The following is a 20,097-nucleotide window of genomic DNA, read 5'->3' as shown; positions in this document are numbered from 1 at the left end:
TCTTGACGAGGTAAGTGATTGAGTTATCTATATCTTCAGAATCGTTTGATAATTTAGTTATATGAAATTGGGTGAAAGATTAGGGTGAAATTATAGGGTATTTTGAATGTTTAGATTGATTACAGAACTGATTTTTTGATGTGGGTTCTTTTAGTTTAGATTGATTATAGTATGAGATGTAGAAATAAATAAATTGTTTTTGGAGATGAAGTTTGCTATAATCTGTTCTTCAATCAATTGCATGTTTAGTAGAACTAAGTTGATGTCCATATAGATTTATTATGTTGAAAGTTATTTTTCCAAGAAGTTTATAGATGTGGATGCAATGATGAATAAGATTTAGCTTACTGATCTTTAATAAAAACATCACCATGGACTATTGAAACAAAACTGATGTTATTACTGTAATATATGCAATTATATGCATACACAGAGCTGCAGTAGTCGAGGGTAACACTGAATGTTAAATGGTTCCCTAGCTAGTTGTCTTATTTGATGAGTACTTGCTATCCATTTATGTTATTTCCTGTAAGATGACTCAGTGGTATGTTAAATGTTGATACAGGGCTTATCCTGCATTACAACTGTGTTAATTACGATGGCCTGCAAGATTCAGGTTAGTGAAGCAGACTAAAATTTTGATCTTTGTGATGGTGTTGTGGTTACTGAGGCATATGTCGGAGCTGATGTGCTTTGTTGGTTTCAAGATCAATGACTCGGTTGTGTTGTAGGTAGAGGACGACGGACATGATGTTGGTGGTGATTGTTAGATTTAGCGGTGGTGGATGAGATTCTTGGAACTATTCCATTAGGACGGACTATTGCTCGGTTAAATGAGGTGAGTTAGTTCGTCTTGACTGTCCAACTCTGAATAAGTACAGCTCTAGTTGTTTCTGGTGACTACTTAGGCCTTTGTATTTTTATGTCAGGTTGTTTTCCTGTGAAACTCCAGTCTTCCCAAAATGATTGGATTTGAAATTGCACTTTTAAAAGTTGCTATACCTCCAGGCGGTACTGTAGTGATCAACAGTTTCGATGCCATAATATTAATTTATCTCACATTTTTTTATTTTTTTCATTATTAATTATTATTATTTTTATTTTGTTAACATCATTTACTGACTAGGTATTGATTTGGACCTGGGTATTTTAGCAGGGGTAGTTGAGTGGGTTTTAGTGGCTTATGGCAGGAAGTGTAGACGGTTTGCAATGACAACAAACCAACTAGAATTAGGTTGTTTAGACATGATACTGTAGATAAGCTTTGTATTCACTAGCTAGATAGAAAGACACCTCAAGTGACCCCAATTAGATGAATAAGGTGCTTTGAGTTTTCAGTCAAGTATAGATAGCTAGAGAGAGGACAAAGAAAGATAAGATAAGAAAGAGGAAGAGTAGAATTGTTAGAGGAAGAAGAAAAAGTAAGGGCAGGTTAGGATCGGGATTTCCTTAAGGTAATAATTAACTTTCTTTCATTGCTCAAATTTATCTCTTTTACTTATTAATATTTGAGTAGTGATTGGTTTTTATTTGAGGAAATTTTTACTATTAGGCCAGTTAGATAAGCTAATCGATTCTTGTTGATGGAACGATGGAAACTAGGTAATTTTCTTTAGTTTGGGAAAGAAATATGTATGAGAATTAGTGAATTAGGATAATTTTCGATTTCCATACTTAACCAGAATTTTCGACCATCTTACGTTCCTATTAGCTTTAGGTTTACCTTGTAGAGTTTATTGCTCACGCCTATTATACCAAAGGTATCATTTGTCGAAAACCATTGTGCATCCAGAAAGTTATAATCAAATTGGTTGGTGTAGAATATTATGAGAATTTCGTAAGTTGACTAGACTCTTGTTTTATCTTTAGTTTAGCTTCTCTGTGATTTCGACAACTTCAAACTACCAAGCAGATCAAAGAGCTTAAGGTTTGCGTAGCAAAATTAAGGTGGGAACTTATGAAATTTTATTGCAATAATGGTTGTGCATTTCTTATTGTTTGGGTAATTTATTTATGGAAGTCATTCATATCTGTTAGTCGATGTTTGAACTTAGAACTCTTTGAAATGTTCCTGTCCAATTATTTCTGTCCATTGATTGGAAAGGAGTAGGTATATTTATTGATGCTTGTTGTGTGTGGGAATGGAATTCCAAATGGTTTGAGTGTATGTATTGGTATTTCCTCGATATTACGGGATCCAATGATCCCGATATATAATCTTATTATGCTATGGGGACTTCACCATGTTTTTCGGTATGGAATGGTGCCGAGGCCTGACCTTTGCTGGTAGTATTTATTAATTTTATTAATAGAGGAAGTCGCAATATATACATGTTTGCCCAATGTTTAAATTTTTGTCAGTAAGCTTATTTTTCGGCACAAGGTTATCGTTGTTAGAAATGTTTTAAAAATCAATTCTGGTGATTGCTTCTGGACTTTATGAGTATCCACTGGGCACGCTTGCTCACTTTAAATTCCCTTTCAGTTCCAGGTGATATTTCCATAGTTGGTGAAGCAGGCGAGGGCGAGTATTACATGTTGGTTGACTGAAGTTTCTTGGTAACCTGCAAGTTGGGATATTTTTTTGAAAGCTGTACGCCTGTATTTCTTTTTTTGTTTAGTGGTTTAGCATTTCGATTATGAGGTCTTTATTCTATTTCCCATTTTTAAACTGCTTATCTGACATTCACTATGTTGAGGTCTTTATTATATTTCCCATTCCAAATATTCATGGATGCACTAATAGCTTATGCATTTTTGATCTGCAAACCTTTATAGGGACAAGCAGTGGCAGCACCTGGCTGCAAGGGAAGCCATAAATGGCTCATTTCAGAACTGTGAGTGCAGCTGCCACAGGTGTCGTTTCCCATTCAAGAAAGGTACTCTCGGTGACAGGGTTATCCTATTCTTGACAGACTATGTTTGCACCTGGACCATTGCCGGTGGGTCATCAACTTAGAGTTAGGTTACAGTATAACTTTAATAAAACTACTTAGACAATGCTCACTAGAAAATACTTACGTGATCAAAACTTAGACTTAAGTTTGGACTTATTCTGACTGTTTTGTGCGGGTATGCCATGGAGTACATGGAAAAACCACGTGATTCCAATCACCAAGCCAGTTGGGAGGCCTCTGTTGGAGAAGATTCAGAGTATACTGATGTAAGTCATGTGTGTGAAAGAATGTTGTAACAACTATTGTCCTTAGAAGCATTTTAATATCGTAGCTGCTTAACCTCATAATACCTTGTTGATGGAAGTTTAACTCATTTGTTGTAGATGAGTAAAGGTGAAAACTCTACTTAAGCAGCTCGCCTTCTACCAAAGCCTGCTGCTGATCCTCAAGCTGGGATGAAGTCATCCTCGAGTGAACCTCCCGAACTGTTGACATATTTTCCCCTTGGGCCAAGGGTCAAGAGGTTAAATGTTGTACCTAGAGTAGCACAAGAAATGGCATGGGACCATCCATCACCTAAATGAATATGATGTGGCTGATTTCTCTTTCTGAGATCCTTAAGTTACATGCTTAACTGTATTTGTGGAGCAAATCTCTTATGGTTTAGTTCTTGCTTGTTTAGCTACATGTGTGACAGTGCATGTATTTTTCTGAAGCAAATGCATTTTGGCATAGTTGTTCCGTGCGGCTTTTTTTCTTTCTCAAAGACAGTGTTTGTGCTCTTATTTTAATTACGGAATGTAGTTTCTTTATTGTTATTGTCTTTGTTGATCAAACCCTTTTTAACTCCGCCATTGCAATTGCAATGCCGTTCCCAAGCCCGGATAAAGGAAGAGGGAAAAAGGTGTGCTATTTTTTGCAGGCACATGGTTGATTCAAAACATCTCCGGGGTAAGCTTGATTTTCACTCGATTTATATATATCTTTAGCAGAGTAATTGTATTTACTAATCCCTTATTTTTTATTTTAAAAGTAGGATTAACCAACTCCATACTACTCATTCTTGGGCGTCCCTCAAAGTCGGTGCTGCGTTGTATAACCAACTCATGGAAATTAAATCCTAACCTGACGTGATCGTCGACATTCCATGTTTTCGATCCTTCTCTCACTTATAAGTGGTGAAGGACAAATATACATATTGATGGTTCTATTTTCAGAATGCACGACTCCATTAGTCAATTTAAGATGGTAAATTTCAATAACCTAATTTTGTATGCTTCACTTTTACAATGATTATGTTCACCAATTTATTGTTGTCTTGTCAACCAAATTTGTCAGGTACTTGGATTTGGCTGGACAAAAGGGCTCTAAACTCTACATGTTTAATCGCATTGCTATGTTCCTATCTTGGCTGGTACTCTTTACCCTCTTAGGGAATACTATGTTTTTAATGCGGTTATTCTGTATAGAGTTTACGAAATGTTTTTCTAATTGCATATAAAACCTAAACTTTAAGTTCTACTATTGCATTTGGTGGGTGTTCCCTCACATTGCTTGACATTAATTTCCTTTCCATCTCATAATGACGGATGCAAGTATATGCGGCCTTTGAAGTTTTATACCTCAGTTTGCAGTTATCATAAAGATCTTTGTAGTGGCATGATCGATATTTGACTCTAGCAAGTTTGTTTGATATCAGGTTGGAAGGATCTTTCTGTTCATCTATCTCATCGTCCACATGTTTCTCCATTTTGACGAGGTAAATTTTTAGAAGTTGTGGAGTAAGCTCTGCAATCTTATAAAATGATTAAATTTGACCAGGAATGCATTTTTGTGACATTTATATACCTGCATAAAATGCAAAGAAACCTGTGGATATATACAAAGAATTAGTCCAAAAATCTTAAATCGTAAGAGTTTATAACTCGCGCAAGTCTGTCATGATAATAGAGTTTGTAACTCGCAAGTCGGTCATGATTTTATAATGTTTTCCTGATTAATTTGCAGCCTATTGAGTTGTAGTATGTACTAGCCCTTGAAATTTTATGAGTTGAGAATGAGAATTTGAGTTTTATACTTGAAATTATAGGTATCTGGCATGAGTCAGAGAGCTTAAATGAGGAAGGATTAGGTCATGTTCCTAAGAGAACTACTTATTGAAGGACCACTTTTGTGCGGTCACCTCGTGACAACAATGGCCATGGACCAGTGTGATCCACAATATTTAATAATGTGAGCTTATTTGGTATTGTGTCCTATTAAAAAGTAGCCTTTTGTATCCTATGTGTTGGGTTTAATTTGTTACGAATGAAATTTCTTACCAAACTGATTTATTTGGAGTACGTAATAAGAAAGAAGAGAGCTGATATACCTGATATTAACCGAAAATAATGTTTGTGAAGTTATGTATTCCATTATGGCATGCAGCTGGTCCAAATGGATCAGTTAACTATACTTGGAGAAGAAGTAAGAATTTTTGTCTACTTACATTTATGGTTATATCTTTGTCTAGCTCCTGTGCAATTATGTATGCTATTTGTGTCCTGTCTATCAATGGCCAGGAGATGTATTTTCTTTTATTTTGCTTGGCAGGGAGGATTGACAACTCCCCTGTCTATCATTGACGTATTTGTCTTCCCTTGCTCGAGCTGGCATAGGGAGGATTTACAACTGCCCTGTTGTTAGTTTCATTAAACTAACGTACTGGTATTATACTAAAACCTGTAGATTTTAACAAGTTGAAGGCATAATCTAACAAAGAAGTGTTTCAGAAAGTAAAGTCAACCGTTTGTTACCAAGTTTCTGTTAAACTCTGATTTATGTGGTTAGCATTTCAACAGGATAACACAAATATGTACTTTAACTAAGATTCTCTATCTGTTTAATTGTTATTGTTATTTCCAATAAGTGTGGTCTGTGTTAGTATGTATTTAACTTCTGCGCAATAGATTTATCCATGTCTACTTTAGAACCTGTGTCCAAAAAAGTTGCAACGGTGGCATGCAATAAAGGAACATAAATTGGTTGTTTTTAATCCTGAAGTTTCTCAGTATAACATATGAAAAACACTAACTCCATCTCTTAAACTCCAAAACTGAAGAAAGCACAAAAAAAATGTCAAAGTTGTTATATATCAAGTAATTGATTAAACTTACCGATTATCTTTGAACTGAGAAACAACCCCATTTGGTTTTCGCTGATCCACCATTGTAGACTTAATTTTACCCCAACTTTCTTTTTGTAGGCACTGCAGTTACTCAAAGAAATGATAATCAAAAGCATTGCAAGATAACTGAGACAAATTGTCCGTCTGCAGACTTGGTTGAGGCATTTATCAAGATAATAGAGGAGAAGGCTGACACGATGTAAGTTTTATCTGATATTCATTCATACTTTTGCATTACAAGATTATGTTTGTTAGTCCAGTTTTCTATTCTACTTTAGATTACAAGGTGGTGATTCTGGAGGAGGCTTTGATAGGTCTGAGTATGGTTATGAACTTCCACCATTTCCTGATGAACTTGTTCCTAATTATAACCTTCACAGCGACAGTATTAGTCAGGTGTATGGCTGCATAATATAGTAACAAGGAAGAGATCGAGTATGTTAATAATTTTCTTGGCCTAGCTATTTCGCAACCATCTTCCTAAAGAAGTTTAAAAACTAGTGTAGATTTATTTTTGATTTCACCAATATAATTATTTGTTGATTCTGAGCGTCCTGTTTATTTTATTCTTCATCATTCGGAGCAATGCCATATGGTGTATGTGCAGTGTCTAATTTATTTGGAATTTCAATGGGATGAGCATTTTACAAATATATATATCATGGATGATGAGTGCCTCACGGGCATGGTTATGATTTCTCACTAATGGAATGCATTCTTTTAAACAGTGATAAGGTAGATCATTTTGAAATATGGATGCGCTCCACCGCCAGCGAGCAATCTGTGAACTACTTGGCTCAAGTAAGAATCTTTGTATCATAACTTTGATCACTACTTTAGATGGTACAAGATGGTCAGTTTCTGTTTTTTCGGAATGTAGGCAATAAATTACTTCACTGATAGATAACTTCAGGGCGGTGTGATACCAATCTGATGTGAACCTTCTATTGTTGTAGTGTTTGAGAAGAGTAGTAAGCCTTCCCGAACAAAAATACTTTGATATGTTGTATATTGACATTTAGATGAAAATTACGCGGAGCCTAGATTAGGTGCTACCTAGTTAGTAGTGACTAGCATTTCTCTTATTCTCCAGTAATGTCGAGTGGACAAACCTGTACCAAGTCATTTCAGTTGCCACCAACACTAGGACAGCGTACAATTACTGCTCTTAATAAAATTTTAAAGAACAATGTGTTTTCACTTTCTTGAATGATTGAATCGGTCATCATGTTGGTCATTGATTGTTGAATACCATTTTTTTCATCAGCTTGAGTTTTTAAATACTGAAGGCTTGATGGCGAGGCACATGCTGGACAGATTACGCGTCATTAAAGGGCTGCATTACTTTGAGGAGCTTTATGGCAGCTCAGAGTGTTAGCTTTGAATAGTTTTGGGTTAAATTTCATAACGAATGGAACGATTCTGTTGTACTTGTATTCCTAATGAATGTATGAATCTTCTTTGAGAATGCATGAACTGATGAAAAATAAGAAATTGCAGGTCTGGGTTCCAAGTTCAGTTTTAATTGCATTACAGGCCTGTAAACTGGAAGTCCAGGTCCATGAAAATGTTCTGGGCTACCCATTTTTTTTTAATTGTAACAGAACAATTTATCACGGTTATAACTGTGACACGAATTGTGAAGAAAAAACAGCACGCGTCATCATAAGACGTGAAAAGAGGAAGACAGTGTCCTCTGAGTAACTGTTACAAATTAATGCAACAATAACATATGTTACTTTAAGCGTAACAAAAAAGGACACGTGTCGCCAGAGCAATCGTTGCAAAGGTTCAGTAACAGTTATAAGCGTTGTTGTAAATCTGACCCTTAAAGACCCGTGTCATGCTCTGAATTGTGATTAATAGAGAATAACAGCTAAAACCGTTACGATAAATGTGACAAATAAGACACGTGTCGCTATCATAAAATTAGTCCAATTGTGGGTATTAGATATTGTAACGATTTTCAAATGTTATTGTATCTGCGTTTTGTCACAGATACAACCGTTACAAAATACAAACACAGTTATTAATGACGGCCTAGTTTGTACGGTTATAACTGTTACAAATTAAATAAGTAACAGGTATAGCCTGTGACAAAATCATGGAAATGGTGTAGTGATTGCGCAACATATCCAACAGGTAATAATCTGCCTCAAAAGTTTAAATAACTTTTTTATTGTTCAAATGCGCCTAGCCACCCACATACCGACCATGACTGTTAATGGGAGTACCATACGGATGAGGAGGGCAACAAATTTCATATTGGACAAACAAGAAGGTGCTTTATCCTACATTGCATTTAGCACCCTCCCCAATAATCTAGCACTCAAATTAGCAATATTGCATAATTACGATATTTTATTGTGGGTCTTTCTCAAATGCAATACCGACAAGGAAAAAAAATTGCTAGGAGTGTTTAATTTCCAAGTCAAGGTCGCACTGCGCATTAATTCTTGTTGATGAATAAAGCAAAGATAGCTAGCTAAGGATATTAATTCTGAGTGGAGTCCATTGCCGAAAGCAATCCCACAAACCGACCCAAAGGAGACGTTAAGTGGATATACAAGGTCTTATTTTGCATCACATATATGCAAGTAATTGATGGCTGTGGGATCAGATATGCTAACTGCCATAACTTGTAACAGGAATATATACGGGTCATCGGAGGGACCAACTGCAATAATGCTTTTATGGCTTTTTAACTACCCCAACTTGTAATAGACACTAATGCAATTCATCATGTCCCGATAAATACACGGCTACAGTATGCACAACAAGGTGGTTTTATGTAGTTGTCAAATGCAATATGCTATTAAAGACATAAACCATTCAACAAAAAAATTATAGATTCGCATTGAGCTAATTCGGTTTTAGGTAGCGATGAATTCATGTTCTAAGACAACTCAAATGATATCACTTCATCTTCTTCTTATCCATCTTCATTTCCTGTTTTCTTATTAAGCACTATCACTCTGTGCCCATTGCCGTCTCATGGATGCCACGAAGAGGAAATAATGGCACTCTTAACTTTCAAGTCTTCTTTGGAAGACCCATCAAATCGTTTATCTTCATGGCAAGAAGGCAGCCAACATAAAAACTGTTGCAGTTGGCATGGTATTGGATGCTCATATGACACTTTTCATGTTGTATCAATCGACCTCCGGAATGTACACTTAGAAAATTATATGGACGAAGCTATGAACGGTGAAGAAACCGTCATCCAACTAAGCAGTTCATTAACAGGTAAACTGTCTCCTTCTCTATTCAACCTTACTCATTTAGAGTATCTAGATCTTGCCTTCAATGATTTTCATAATCTGGAACCGGAAATCCTATTTCGGTTTTCTGAGCTAACTAAACTCACCCACCTTGATCTCTCAAACACCAACTTTACATCATCAATTTCCACACATTTCGGCAACTTATCATCTTTAGTATACCTTGATCTATCTTGCAAATCAATCTCTTATTTTCATGGAGATTATTTTCCTTTTCCTTATATTCCTACGTTTTGCTTAAATTCGTCATCTACACAATGGATGAGAGGTTTAGTAAATCTCCAGGTACTAAGGTTGAGTGGTATTGATCTATCTGATCAGGCCACATCTTCAAAACTGAATTTCGCACATCATATTCCATATCTTTCGAATCTTAGGAAACTCGACATCTCTAATTGCAGGATATATGACCCAATCCGTCATAAGTTTCACAATCTTTCCCGTCTAGTCTCTCTTAAAATGGGTGGCAACTTCTTTAATTCCTTAATACCATTACAACTGGCTAATTTAACTGCACTTATAACTCTTGAATTACCTTCTTGTGGTTTATATCAAGGTTCGTCGATTCCTTATCTTCCTCAACTTAAAGAGATTGATGTGAGTGACAATCCATATCTTCACACTGATCTAACTAGAATGTTTCCCAGCAGTTGGCCTAAATTACAAAAACTTCAGATATCATCAACTAATGCAACTGGATACATTCCGAGTTCAAATGCACCACAATTAGTCAGTTTTTCTGCCTCAGGGTGTTCAATTCAAGGATCCTCCGTGCCTTTTTCATTCTACAATCTTTCTCTGTTGCAGTATCTAGACCTCTCCAATAATAACATTACAAGTAATCTTTCTTCGATCTCCAGTTTAAAAAAACTACACTTTCTCGACTTGTCTCACAATAATTTTCAAGGACCCATACCAAGTTCAATCTGCAAAAAATTTCTACTTCGACAACTTTTTTTAGATAGTAATAATATCACAGGAGTATTACCAAGTTGCATTACCATGCTCAAAAACCTTGTTGACATTCGTATATCTAATAACGCTATCCGGGGCACTGTCTCACTGATCTCTTTGATTAGCAAATTCAAACTAACAAGTCTAGACCTGTCCTCAACTAAGCTGACCATTGACGTAGATGAACGCGTGCATCTGTACTCTAAACCTACATTGGAGACTTTAAAACTGGGGAAACTGCATCCGAACGTATTCCCTACTTTCAGTTGCAATTTGACTCATCTTAAGCAATTGAATTTGTCTCATTCCAACCTCATGGGACCTATTCCTTCTTGCATCTCCGAACTCAAAAATCTCTTGTACTTGGATTTGTCTAACAACAAACTCCGTGGTCCTCTTCCTGTTTTACCTCAAGGTATCTATCATTTGGATTTATCACAAAACAAGCTTGATGGTGAGATCTCATTAAAAGCTGGAGAAAGAATATCGAGTGCTAGAGAAATTAGTCTAAATGGGAACAAACTTTCGGGTACCATTCCATTTTCAATATGTTCACCAGAACCAAGGAAAACATATGATCCGGTATTCATTGATCTCTCAAAAAACAAACTGTCTGGGACTATACCTTCTAGTATAGGGTCATGCAGTTTACTTTGGTATTTAAACCTAGGCAACAACAATCTTTCTGGAAATGTTCCGAATGAACTTCAACAAGTAGAACGTCTACAATATCTTCAATTAAGCCATAACAACCTCAATGGTACTTTCCCCAAGTCCATAGAAAAACTTTACTCCTTGCAAGGTCTCGACTTAGGATATAACAACTTTGAAGGTAATATACCGTCTGGTTTTGGTTCACCGACTGACCTTAGGATTATTTCTTTAAGGTCAAACAAGTTCAATGGGTCCATTCCTATAGGGATTTACAATACCTTTTTCCTTCAAATATTAGACTTGTCAATAAACAATTTCTCAGGTCCCATTTCAAGAGAAATAACAAAGTTGATGATGCTAAAAGTTACAACTACTCTGTACCTAAGCCGAACGCAAAATGGTAAAATGCAATTTCAGTTAGCCATTAAAGGCAGCGTGGCACAATTTGATGATCTATACGAATATAGTTCAGGAATTGATCTATCATGCAACATTCTGGATGGCAAATTCCCACAGAGATAGCTTCTTTAAATGGGCTTGCTATGTTGAATCTGTCGCATAATCTTTTCTCCAATAATATTCCACTGAATGTCGGAAACATGTCTAAATTAGAGTCTTTGGATTTAAGTTTCAATATACTATCTGGACATATCCCGCAATCTTTGACATCGATCGATTCTCTTGGGTTTTTAAGCTTATCTCATAATAATTTAAGCGGAAAGATTCCAAGAGGAAATCACTTTGATACGTTGAGTTTGGAGGGTTCTGCTTTCGTTGGGAATGAGTTTTTGTGTGGATTTCCTACGGAGAAAGATTGCGAGGGTAAACATAGTATTGGTATCGATAAAACTAATCCTTCAAGTGAAACTGATAACGATGATAAAGAGGATGCAAAACAGAAGCTATTGTTGTATGCTATTGTTTCCTTAGGATTTGGAGTTGGATTTTGGAGTTTGTTTTTAGTTTTGCTTCTAAATAAACAGAAATGGTGGTTCCCTTATTGGAGAATTGTTGATTCAGTTGCCGTTGCAATAGTAAAAAGATGTATACATAAAAATGAGTAAACACATTGTTCTTATTATCTTTTTGAAACGAATTCTAGTTATCTCTGTTACTCTACCAATTTGTGTAATGGAGATCTGTGTATCTAATTGCAATCACAATAATAAAATCTTTATTAATGATTGCAGTCACAAGTTCTATTCTATGTAGAATGCAAGTAGCTTTCTTCTGAATTATGATCTCATAGTCATAGTAGCATTTGATATTAGGAAGGAGTGCGAAGCATCCTTATCGCTAATTTCATCTTTGATGGCTTCTTGCAGAAAGATTAAGGATTGGATGTATATGTAGCTGGGAAATTAAGTTCTAACTGATACTACAATGAACAAACCCTACAATATCTAGGATAACCAACTTGTGCAGGATGGATTTACAGTTATCACCGAGCTTTCCAAACACACAGTGTTGGAAATATACATCTTGAGTTCCGTGCTGCATAAGTAAATCTCACTGCATAAGTAACTTAAAGCGAAACTGAACTAACCATATAATTCCGTGCTGCAGTAAGCCTATCAGTCCAATGAGAATACATCACCATTTCTCTAAATATTTTGTTGTTTGAATCATATAAAATGAATCCATAATCGATCCCCCATAAAATCTTGTAGTTCTTGAAACTCCACATCAACTCCAAATATATACTGCTGGTTATACTCTCGTGGGTAATGGAAAAACTTTTAGTCCAAGATTTTCTAACTCCATATTCTTGCATCATCCATACATCAACCCCGACACCAAAAAAACGATAAATTAAACATATACACCCTCCCAATACTCCTATTCCTAAATCCAACATATCTGCTTCCAAAGGTTCTTCTGGATATGGCATAGGTGTTTCTGGCAGTGCAACCTCTTCGAATCTCTTATTGACAATATCAAAACAAACCAGTACATGAGTGGAGTCTCGCCCGAAGGTACGCATAAGCCAATGAAGAGCTCCACAAAAGAGCACACCACAATATCCTTGGTAATAAATATTGTAAGGTATGATTTGAGTGGTTTTCCATGAATTTGAGCTTACCGTATAGACATCAACATCAGAACACTTTGAAGCCCAGTCGACAACAACCCTTACCAATTTATAATCTTCAGTCCTGTAATCATAACAAAATCCATAACCACGCCTGAGGCTTTTTACTTCTCTTGGCATGGGTATGCTCTTGTAAACTTCTGTTGCCGGATTCCAAATATAATACTCCTTTTCATGACCACCAGTTTTTCTAAGATGTATCCATACCAAGCCATTACATGAAGACAAAAAAACAACTTCGCAATCTTGAAATTTGAGAGGGTAATTCATGTGATTAGTAGTAAATTCACACGTTGTTGATGATGGCAATAAAGACGATACTGACTTATAATCTATCGTGTATATTTTGTTACGTTTAGCCTCGCAAAACATAAAACTAGGATTGTTTCTACTGTAACTAAGCTCATGATTCATACTACGAAAACTAGGGTTATCAATTAAGGTACAAAAAGACTTACTCACGCATCTGAATCGTAAAAGAGACCTCCCTGGTAGCCTTAAAAAGATTTCTTTCAGAATGTCTTCCGGAAAGTATATCATTTCTGCAATTGCCTCTTTCTTCGTCTTCATCTTTATGTCGTGTGAGAAGAAGGAAAAAAATGGTTTTCAAGAAAATAGGGTTGGTGCGGTGGCCATACCTCAAATAAGTTTGTAAAGCCCTAATGCTTTGCCATACCTCAAATTAAGAAAATAGGGTTGGTGATCGGTGGCCGGGATTGAAATAGTCGAGACTTAGAATTAACGTGAAACACGGAAGAAACTTGTTGAACAAGTTACAGAACTTTTTTTTGGGATACAAGAGATACGAGATATATACGGATATTACTCGCACAAAACCCAAATACTACCCCTCGATCGAACCAAATGATCAAAACATTAAACTTGGATGGGATCGAAGAACACAAAAGTTATCCTTTGGAGTAGATTTTGTAAACACATTTGCAACCTGATCTTTGGAAGAGATAAAACGGACATGGAGAATTGATAATCATTTTCTGGGTGCTTCGTGTGACCATGGAGAATTGGGTTCATTGTAAGATAAGTAGCACCTAAGCTATCACACCATAGAGTAGGAGGAAATTCATGAAGAAGTGATTCCACCAATAGTAAGTATCCGCTTCCTTGCAAAATCTAGCACTACAAACTGAAGGCCGCAGGTTTTGCGGTGAATTTCAATCATCGTTTACTCTTCTGATTTGGAGTCAGACGCGCTATCATTGCGCCACAGATCCGATGGTGACCATTTGCCTCACAAGAATACTAAGCTATTCTTGAACTTGATTCGGAAAAAATGTTTATCATCTCTTTGTCAAATGCAATTACCAGCACCTACAAAGCTACAAGCAAGAAATATAATATTGCTACAAGTATTTAATTTCCAAGTCAAGGTCACGCTCTAATACTTGTTAATGAATGAAACACAACAAGTTAATCAAACATAATTCATGAATAATGATAAACAAAGGATGCTAAGGAGATTCTTAGTGGAATCTATTGCCAAAAAGTTTTCAAGAAACCAACCAGAGGGAAATATTATGTGGAGTTCATTATCAGTGCAATGTCGCCGTGAGATGGAATAAGATGGTCCATGCTGCGAGATGGAATACTGGAATAGGATGGTCCAAGCCGGGCAGCAACTGCAAGGTGATACAAAGTCTTATTTTGCATCACATATACAAAGTGGTGGGAGGTATACACACAAAAAGTGGTGCATATATAGCTCTATCATATAGAATGAGCAGTTCAGTTCTAACTGATACAACAATGAAAAACCCAACCCAGAGACAGTCAATGGGTGCATGAACAAACCCTACGGTCACCACAGATCTCGTCAAACATAAAAAGCTGAATAACGTAGAAAATCCAATCACAAGGAGGGTGTGTGTTTCTCATGATTTTCGTCAATCGTTGTATTTTCGTGTACAGTTACAAATGTATGTTGTGCGTAAACATGAATAGACAATGTTTCACGCATACAAGGGCTGTTTAGAAAACTATATTTTATGACATAAAACTTGGTTGATTCTCATAGTTCCCAATTTACAAAAGTTCACTCTCATTAGAATATTATAATTGCTATTATAGTATCAAATTTGAGTGACTAAGATGTTGGTGGAATCTGAATTGGTAAAGCAATGATGGTTTGAGTGGTGACCAAGTAAACAAAGAAGATGTGTAAAAATTTTCCGCAAAACACAACGCAAAATAGAAGGTATTTTAATTAGATCCGAAAATGTAATACATTGACTGAATCAGGAGAGAGGGCAACTTTTAAACTTGCTGCTCAAGTGCGTGCGGGAGGGGCAGCTCCAAGTACTCCTAGAGATCCGGGTCCAGCACCAGCATGATGGCCACCTGTGGTGGCCTTTTAAGTATCGTTCTACAAAAAATAAAAATAACTTAGCATCCATTTGAAAATATCATTATTCCGCATCAAGGCATGCCATTTTTGTGAAAAACAGCATCAAACCAACTATTAGCTGAAAAATACTACAAAGGAACATAACATATACCTCAAACTTCGAACTACCTCCAATGGCGTTTCATTTCACAGTTTTCCAACAATTACGTGATAATTAAAAGTTGTTTAAGTTGCACATCATTAAAAATAAACAAGGTGAAGTGAAACTAAACATTAGCGTGAATGAGCTCAACTAATCACTACAAGAAAACCTGGTTTAAGCGATCAAAATCCCAGCAAGAGCCCATAATTTTAGTCATTTTAAGGGTTTAAGCATCCAAAGTTGCAACTGCCATAAAGTTTGGCTGCTACAAACCTGTGTCATCTAATATCTAGCCATGACCGAATGTGTTTGCTCGCTACATCACTCTTTCAAGTCATCTATAGCAGCTTGAAAAGTGCTCAGGTAGCTATTCACTTTGAGGCACCGACTCCTAGCAACTAAAAAATGAATCGGTTGGTACAACCTCTCTGAGCAACCAAGTTTAAGTGGCCACCACAAGTTCAAAAGAGAAGTCAGTTTTGGAAGTAGGCATTTGAAACCGATCATGATCTCATTTTAGTTTCTTATTGGTTAGATTAGCGTCATACATATCATGGTTGTTATCTTAGTTTACTATTAGGGGTGCACAATGGCCTGTCGGTCCGGTTTTTAGGCAAAACCATTGACCAAACCGTATACACCTCGGTTTTCAATTTCAAAACTGCCACCGAACTGTTGATGGATCGGTTGCGTTTGAAACCGATTCCAGTCTGCTAGGTCATTTTTCTGGCTACTATTGTTTTAACTGGTTCCAAATGAGGAAAAACAAACAAACAAAAGAAACCAAAAAACCATCCTACAACATGAAATAGATCTCGGAGCTTTACCGAAACATTGAAAATTTAAAAATTATATTGATAATTCCTTTGGTCAAAAAATCTGTGGAACTTGGTCAATTATGCCGATTAACGCATCAGTTCTCATCTCGGTGAAAAATAGAAATCAGCTTGGCCAAGGTGAAATTTTTGGTCCCGGATACGTTAAGCGAACTAAATGAATATCTGAGTTGACTTAATAGTCAACCATATAAACCCATGGAATCCAAGAAAATCGAGTAACTATTGAATAAAATTGATTGATAACGGGTGAAATTCGTTTCAAATTAATAGGCAATAATACAATTATACCCATGGAATCCAAGGAAAATCGCGTGGAGCGAGTGATGTTGGATAAGGTTAATATATAACAGGTGAAATTGACTAAACAGTATGGACATGCGGCTAAAATTATCAATAACATGAGAAGCCGACGTAATCCAAGAGAAAGTGAGTGAGGTCGACCGACAAAACTGTTGATATTGAAAACGGTGCTGTATCCATACCCGGTTCATAGTTTGTATCTCGTTAGACTACATTTGAAGTTTGAATCGACACTGAGCTTCATATTTATCGATTTCGATGATGTATCCTGCTAAGTTTGAAGTCAGAACCCTTCTAGAGCTTCGTGGTTCATAGTTTGTTTGTCGCTATATCGCATATTGAAGTTCGAATCGACACCGAGCTTCATATTTATCGATTTCAATGATGTATTCTTCTATGTTTGAAGTCAGAACCCCGCCGAAGCTTCTTGGTCCATAGTTTGTATGTCGTTATACCACATTTTAAGTTCGGATCGACACCGAGCTTTATATTTATCGATTTTGATGATATATCATGCTAAGTTTGAAGTCAGAACCCTCCCGAAGCTTCGTGGTTCAAAGTTTGTATGCCGTTATACCACATTTGAAGTTCGAATCGACATTGAGCTTCATATTTATCGATTTCGATGATGTATCCTGCTAAGTTTGAAGTCAGAATCCTGCCGGAGCTTCTTGGTTCATAGTTTTTATGCTTTTTGAGTCTACCATTGTGAACTAAAGCTACTTCATGACCTGTTTGACTAGTCAAAATTACTTCATGACCTGTGTGACTAATCGAAATTCAAACCGGAAGCACAAAGAGAAAGCACAAAAGCACAAAGAGAAAGCACAAAGAAAACACACTTTCTTATTTTTTCTGTTTCATTCCCATATATGTTTGGAATTTTTTTTATAATTGAAGGTCGATAATAATATCTTAAATTTATTGATATATTTTTTGGATTTTTTTCATATGGAAAGTTGATAATAAAATCGAATACACGAGTTTGAACTAGCACAAAGAGAAACACACAAGCTTCTCAATCCGTATGAGCGTCCTAAAACGAATCTACACCGTCGCTTAATTTATGCAATCCGTATCAACATCCTAAAGAAAATCTTAACTTATGCAATCCGTTTAGGATTCATTCTGTGCATCTACAGGGTTTGGATTTTTGTGGATGGGTATGAAACTCTAATTCTCTGTCTGTATTCTCACCAATTCAATACTCTACGTTTAAGAAGATGAAGGAGCTATGCAAAGAAGAACGAGCGTTGGATAATGACTGAGTACTCATTCTTATAGAGTTTACCAATGTGAACTAAAGCTACTTCATGACCTATATGACTTGTCAAAATTACTTCATGACCAATGCGAATAGTCAAAATTCAAACCGTAAGCACAAAGAGAAAGCACAAAAACACAAAGAAACATACCAATTATCGAATTCATTTTTCATTTTCCCAATTCATTCTTATACATTTTTTGGATTTTTTTATATCAGAATGTCGATAACAATGTGCTAAATTTATTAATATTTTTCCTGGATTTTTTTTATGTCGAAGGTTGATAATTAAACCGAAAACATGAGTTCGTATTAACACAAAGAGAAAGCACAAAGAAAACACACTTTCCTTGATCCGTATGACACTCTTTACTTAAATCTATACCGTCCAAATATTTTCACAATCCGTATGACCCCATCCTACCACATCTTATCCGTTCAAATTCTTTTAGATAAAACGATTTTTTTTCTCTCACTTATCTTCATTCACTTCTCTCGTCTCTCATCTTCCCCTCCCTCATAAAAAAAAACCTTAACCCAAGTTTCGTTAGCTTCAATTGCGTCGAATCTTCATCACAGAACTCGATTCTTCCATCTCTATATTTCAGTAAAAAATCATCTCTAATCTTCCCCGAAGACTCTCAATTTCATCTTCTACATATTCCTTTGAACAATTCCACGAAACCTTAATTCACTGATTTCCCAAATCCCTGATTCTCTTTTCGATTTCATACTGAATCCTCACAAACCCTAGCTTTAGTTCAAGTGGAAACCCTTAATTTCATCACTGATTTCTCTATTTTACTTCATCTTGAACTCATCCCCAAAACCCTAATTTATATCATCGGATTTACATGTTCTTCTGGTTCTGAATCAAATCACTTACTCATATTAACACCACCTCTAATAGACACACCTAGATCATTCCATACCTCTCTTAATCTAAAAAGATATCTATTTCATATTCTGACAATGTTTATGCTGCTACTGATCGAGAAAAGAGGGAAGAACTGATCTCGTTGATGTTGTAGAAGATGAATCTGTAATGGAATTAGGGAATTGATGTCTGTAAGATTTCAAGAAACAAGGGTTTGAGGTGAACTTGAGATGAAGTGAAGATTTAAGGGTTTGATGTCTGTTTTGTTGATGTAGATTACGTTGAGGGGTGCAACAAAATCAAAAGATTAAGGGTTTGATGCATGTTTTGTTGATGTAGATTACGTTGAGATGAAGTGAAATTGATGTCTGTTTTTTTGATGTAGATTACGTTGAGGGGTGCAACAAAATCATACTTAAGAACAGTGGAAAACTCTTACATTGACAGCTCTGACGAGGTTCTCTTCTTTTGATTTGCTTGATTTTGATTGTAGAAATTTAATTTTTGATTTCTAATTTTTGTACTGATTCTGTAATTGTTGGTGTAAACAGGGGAACCAAGTGGAGGAGGATATAAAGAAGGGGATTGAGAAGAAGAAGGTGGAAAAGAGGGCAGAAGAAAATGGAAGATGAATTACAGAGGAGGAGAAGAACAAGTAGAAGTTGGTTCGTTTTCTAATAATTGTTTCTTAATCGAATTAGAGTTGAATAACATGCTCCCAAAGGATTTGCTAAGTATCTTGTCTTTTGATTTTCTTTAATTTTGGGCTTAATTTTACTGTACTCAATTGATTTTCCTTTTTAGGTCTGTTTAGGTTATGTATTTTAAGAGACTCTGGGTATGGGATTTTTTTACTGAAGTAATAATTTCTGCTGGATGAAGATGCTCGATCACTCATATCTCTTTGTAGTATGCAGTTAATTGAAGGCGAAATGAACCAAGAAATAATTTCTTATGATGAAGGATGCTTCCCCAATGATGAAATGATGTTAATCCCAGTAATTTGGATTCTTTGCACTTGGTAGGCCATGTAACCTATTTACCAAATTAGTAAACTTTTGTGCTATAATCTCGTTAAACGAACCTAAAGCATTAACATTGTGTTTAATTTCTTTCAGGAGAATGAGCACAGTGCCCTCTTTGCTACGATGGTTTTGCAGTTCTGCTACAAAGAGAATTATTACTGCAAAAGACCATTCTTCAGTTCAGCTTAACCTTGGTCATATTGATGACAGTGGTATCTATACTAGACATTTATCCACTTTTTCC

At 36.0% G+C, this 20,097-nt stretch overlaps 3 protein-coding genes and 1 long non-coding RNA gene across 4 annotated transcripts; 3 read left to right on the top strand and 1 right to left on the bottom strand.

Annotated features, from left to right (window-relative positions):
- Positions 1–9,080: 9,080 nt before the first annotated feature.
- On the top strand, positions 9,081–11,474 carry LOC113325265 (LRR receptor-like serine/threonine-protein kinase FLS2). The gene has a single exon (XM_026573468.1). It carries the CDS (start codon positions 9,081–9,083, stop codon positions 11,472–11,474), a length of 2,394 nt encoding a protein of 797 aa, XP_026429253.1.
- A 77-nt stretch (positions 11,475–11,551) lies between these two features.
- LOC113325264 (receptor-like protein 14) lies at positions 11,552–12,305 on the top strand. Its single transcript, XM_026573467.1, has 2 exons — positions 11,552–11,986; positions 12,165–12,305. The coding sequence occupies exons 1-2, from the start codon at positions 11,552–11,554 to the stop codon at positions 12,303–12,305; spliced, it is 576 nt and encodes a 191-aa protein (XP_026429252.1).
- Positions 12,306–12,477: 172 nt separating this feature from the next.
- Positions 12,478–13,614, bottom strand: LOC113325263 (F-box/kelch-repeat protein At3g06240-like). Its single transcript, XM_026573466.1, has one exon. The coding sequence runs from the start codon at positions 13,612–13,614 to the stop codon at positions 12,478–12,480; it is 1,137 nt and encodes a 378-aa protein (XP_026429251.1).
- A 5,287-nt stretch (positions 13,615–18,901) lies between these two features.
- Positions 18,902–19,540, top strand: LOC113321051. The gene is made up of 3 exons (XR_003346439.1): positions 18,902–19,141; positions 19,214–19,285; positions 19,380–19,540. It is a non-coding gene; the product is annotated as an uncharacterized LOC113321051 (long non-coding RNA).
- The last annotated feature ends 557 nt before the right edge of the window (positions 19,541–20,097 follow it).

This window comes from Papaver somniferum, chromosome 11, assembly GCF_003573695.1.
Source record: "Papaver somniferum cultivar HN1 chromosome 11, ASM357369v1, whole genome shotgun sequence".
Classification (NCBI taxonomy): domain Eukaryota; kingdom Viridiplantae; phylum Streptophyta; class Magnoliopsida; order Ranunculales; family Papaveraceae; genus Papaver; species Papaver somniferum.
The sequence above is the reverse complement of the archived record's forward strand: the minus strand, read 5'-3'. Positions and strand labels throughout refer to the sequence as shown.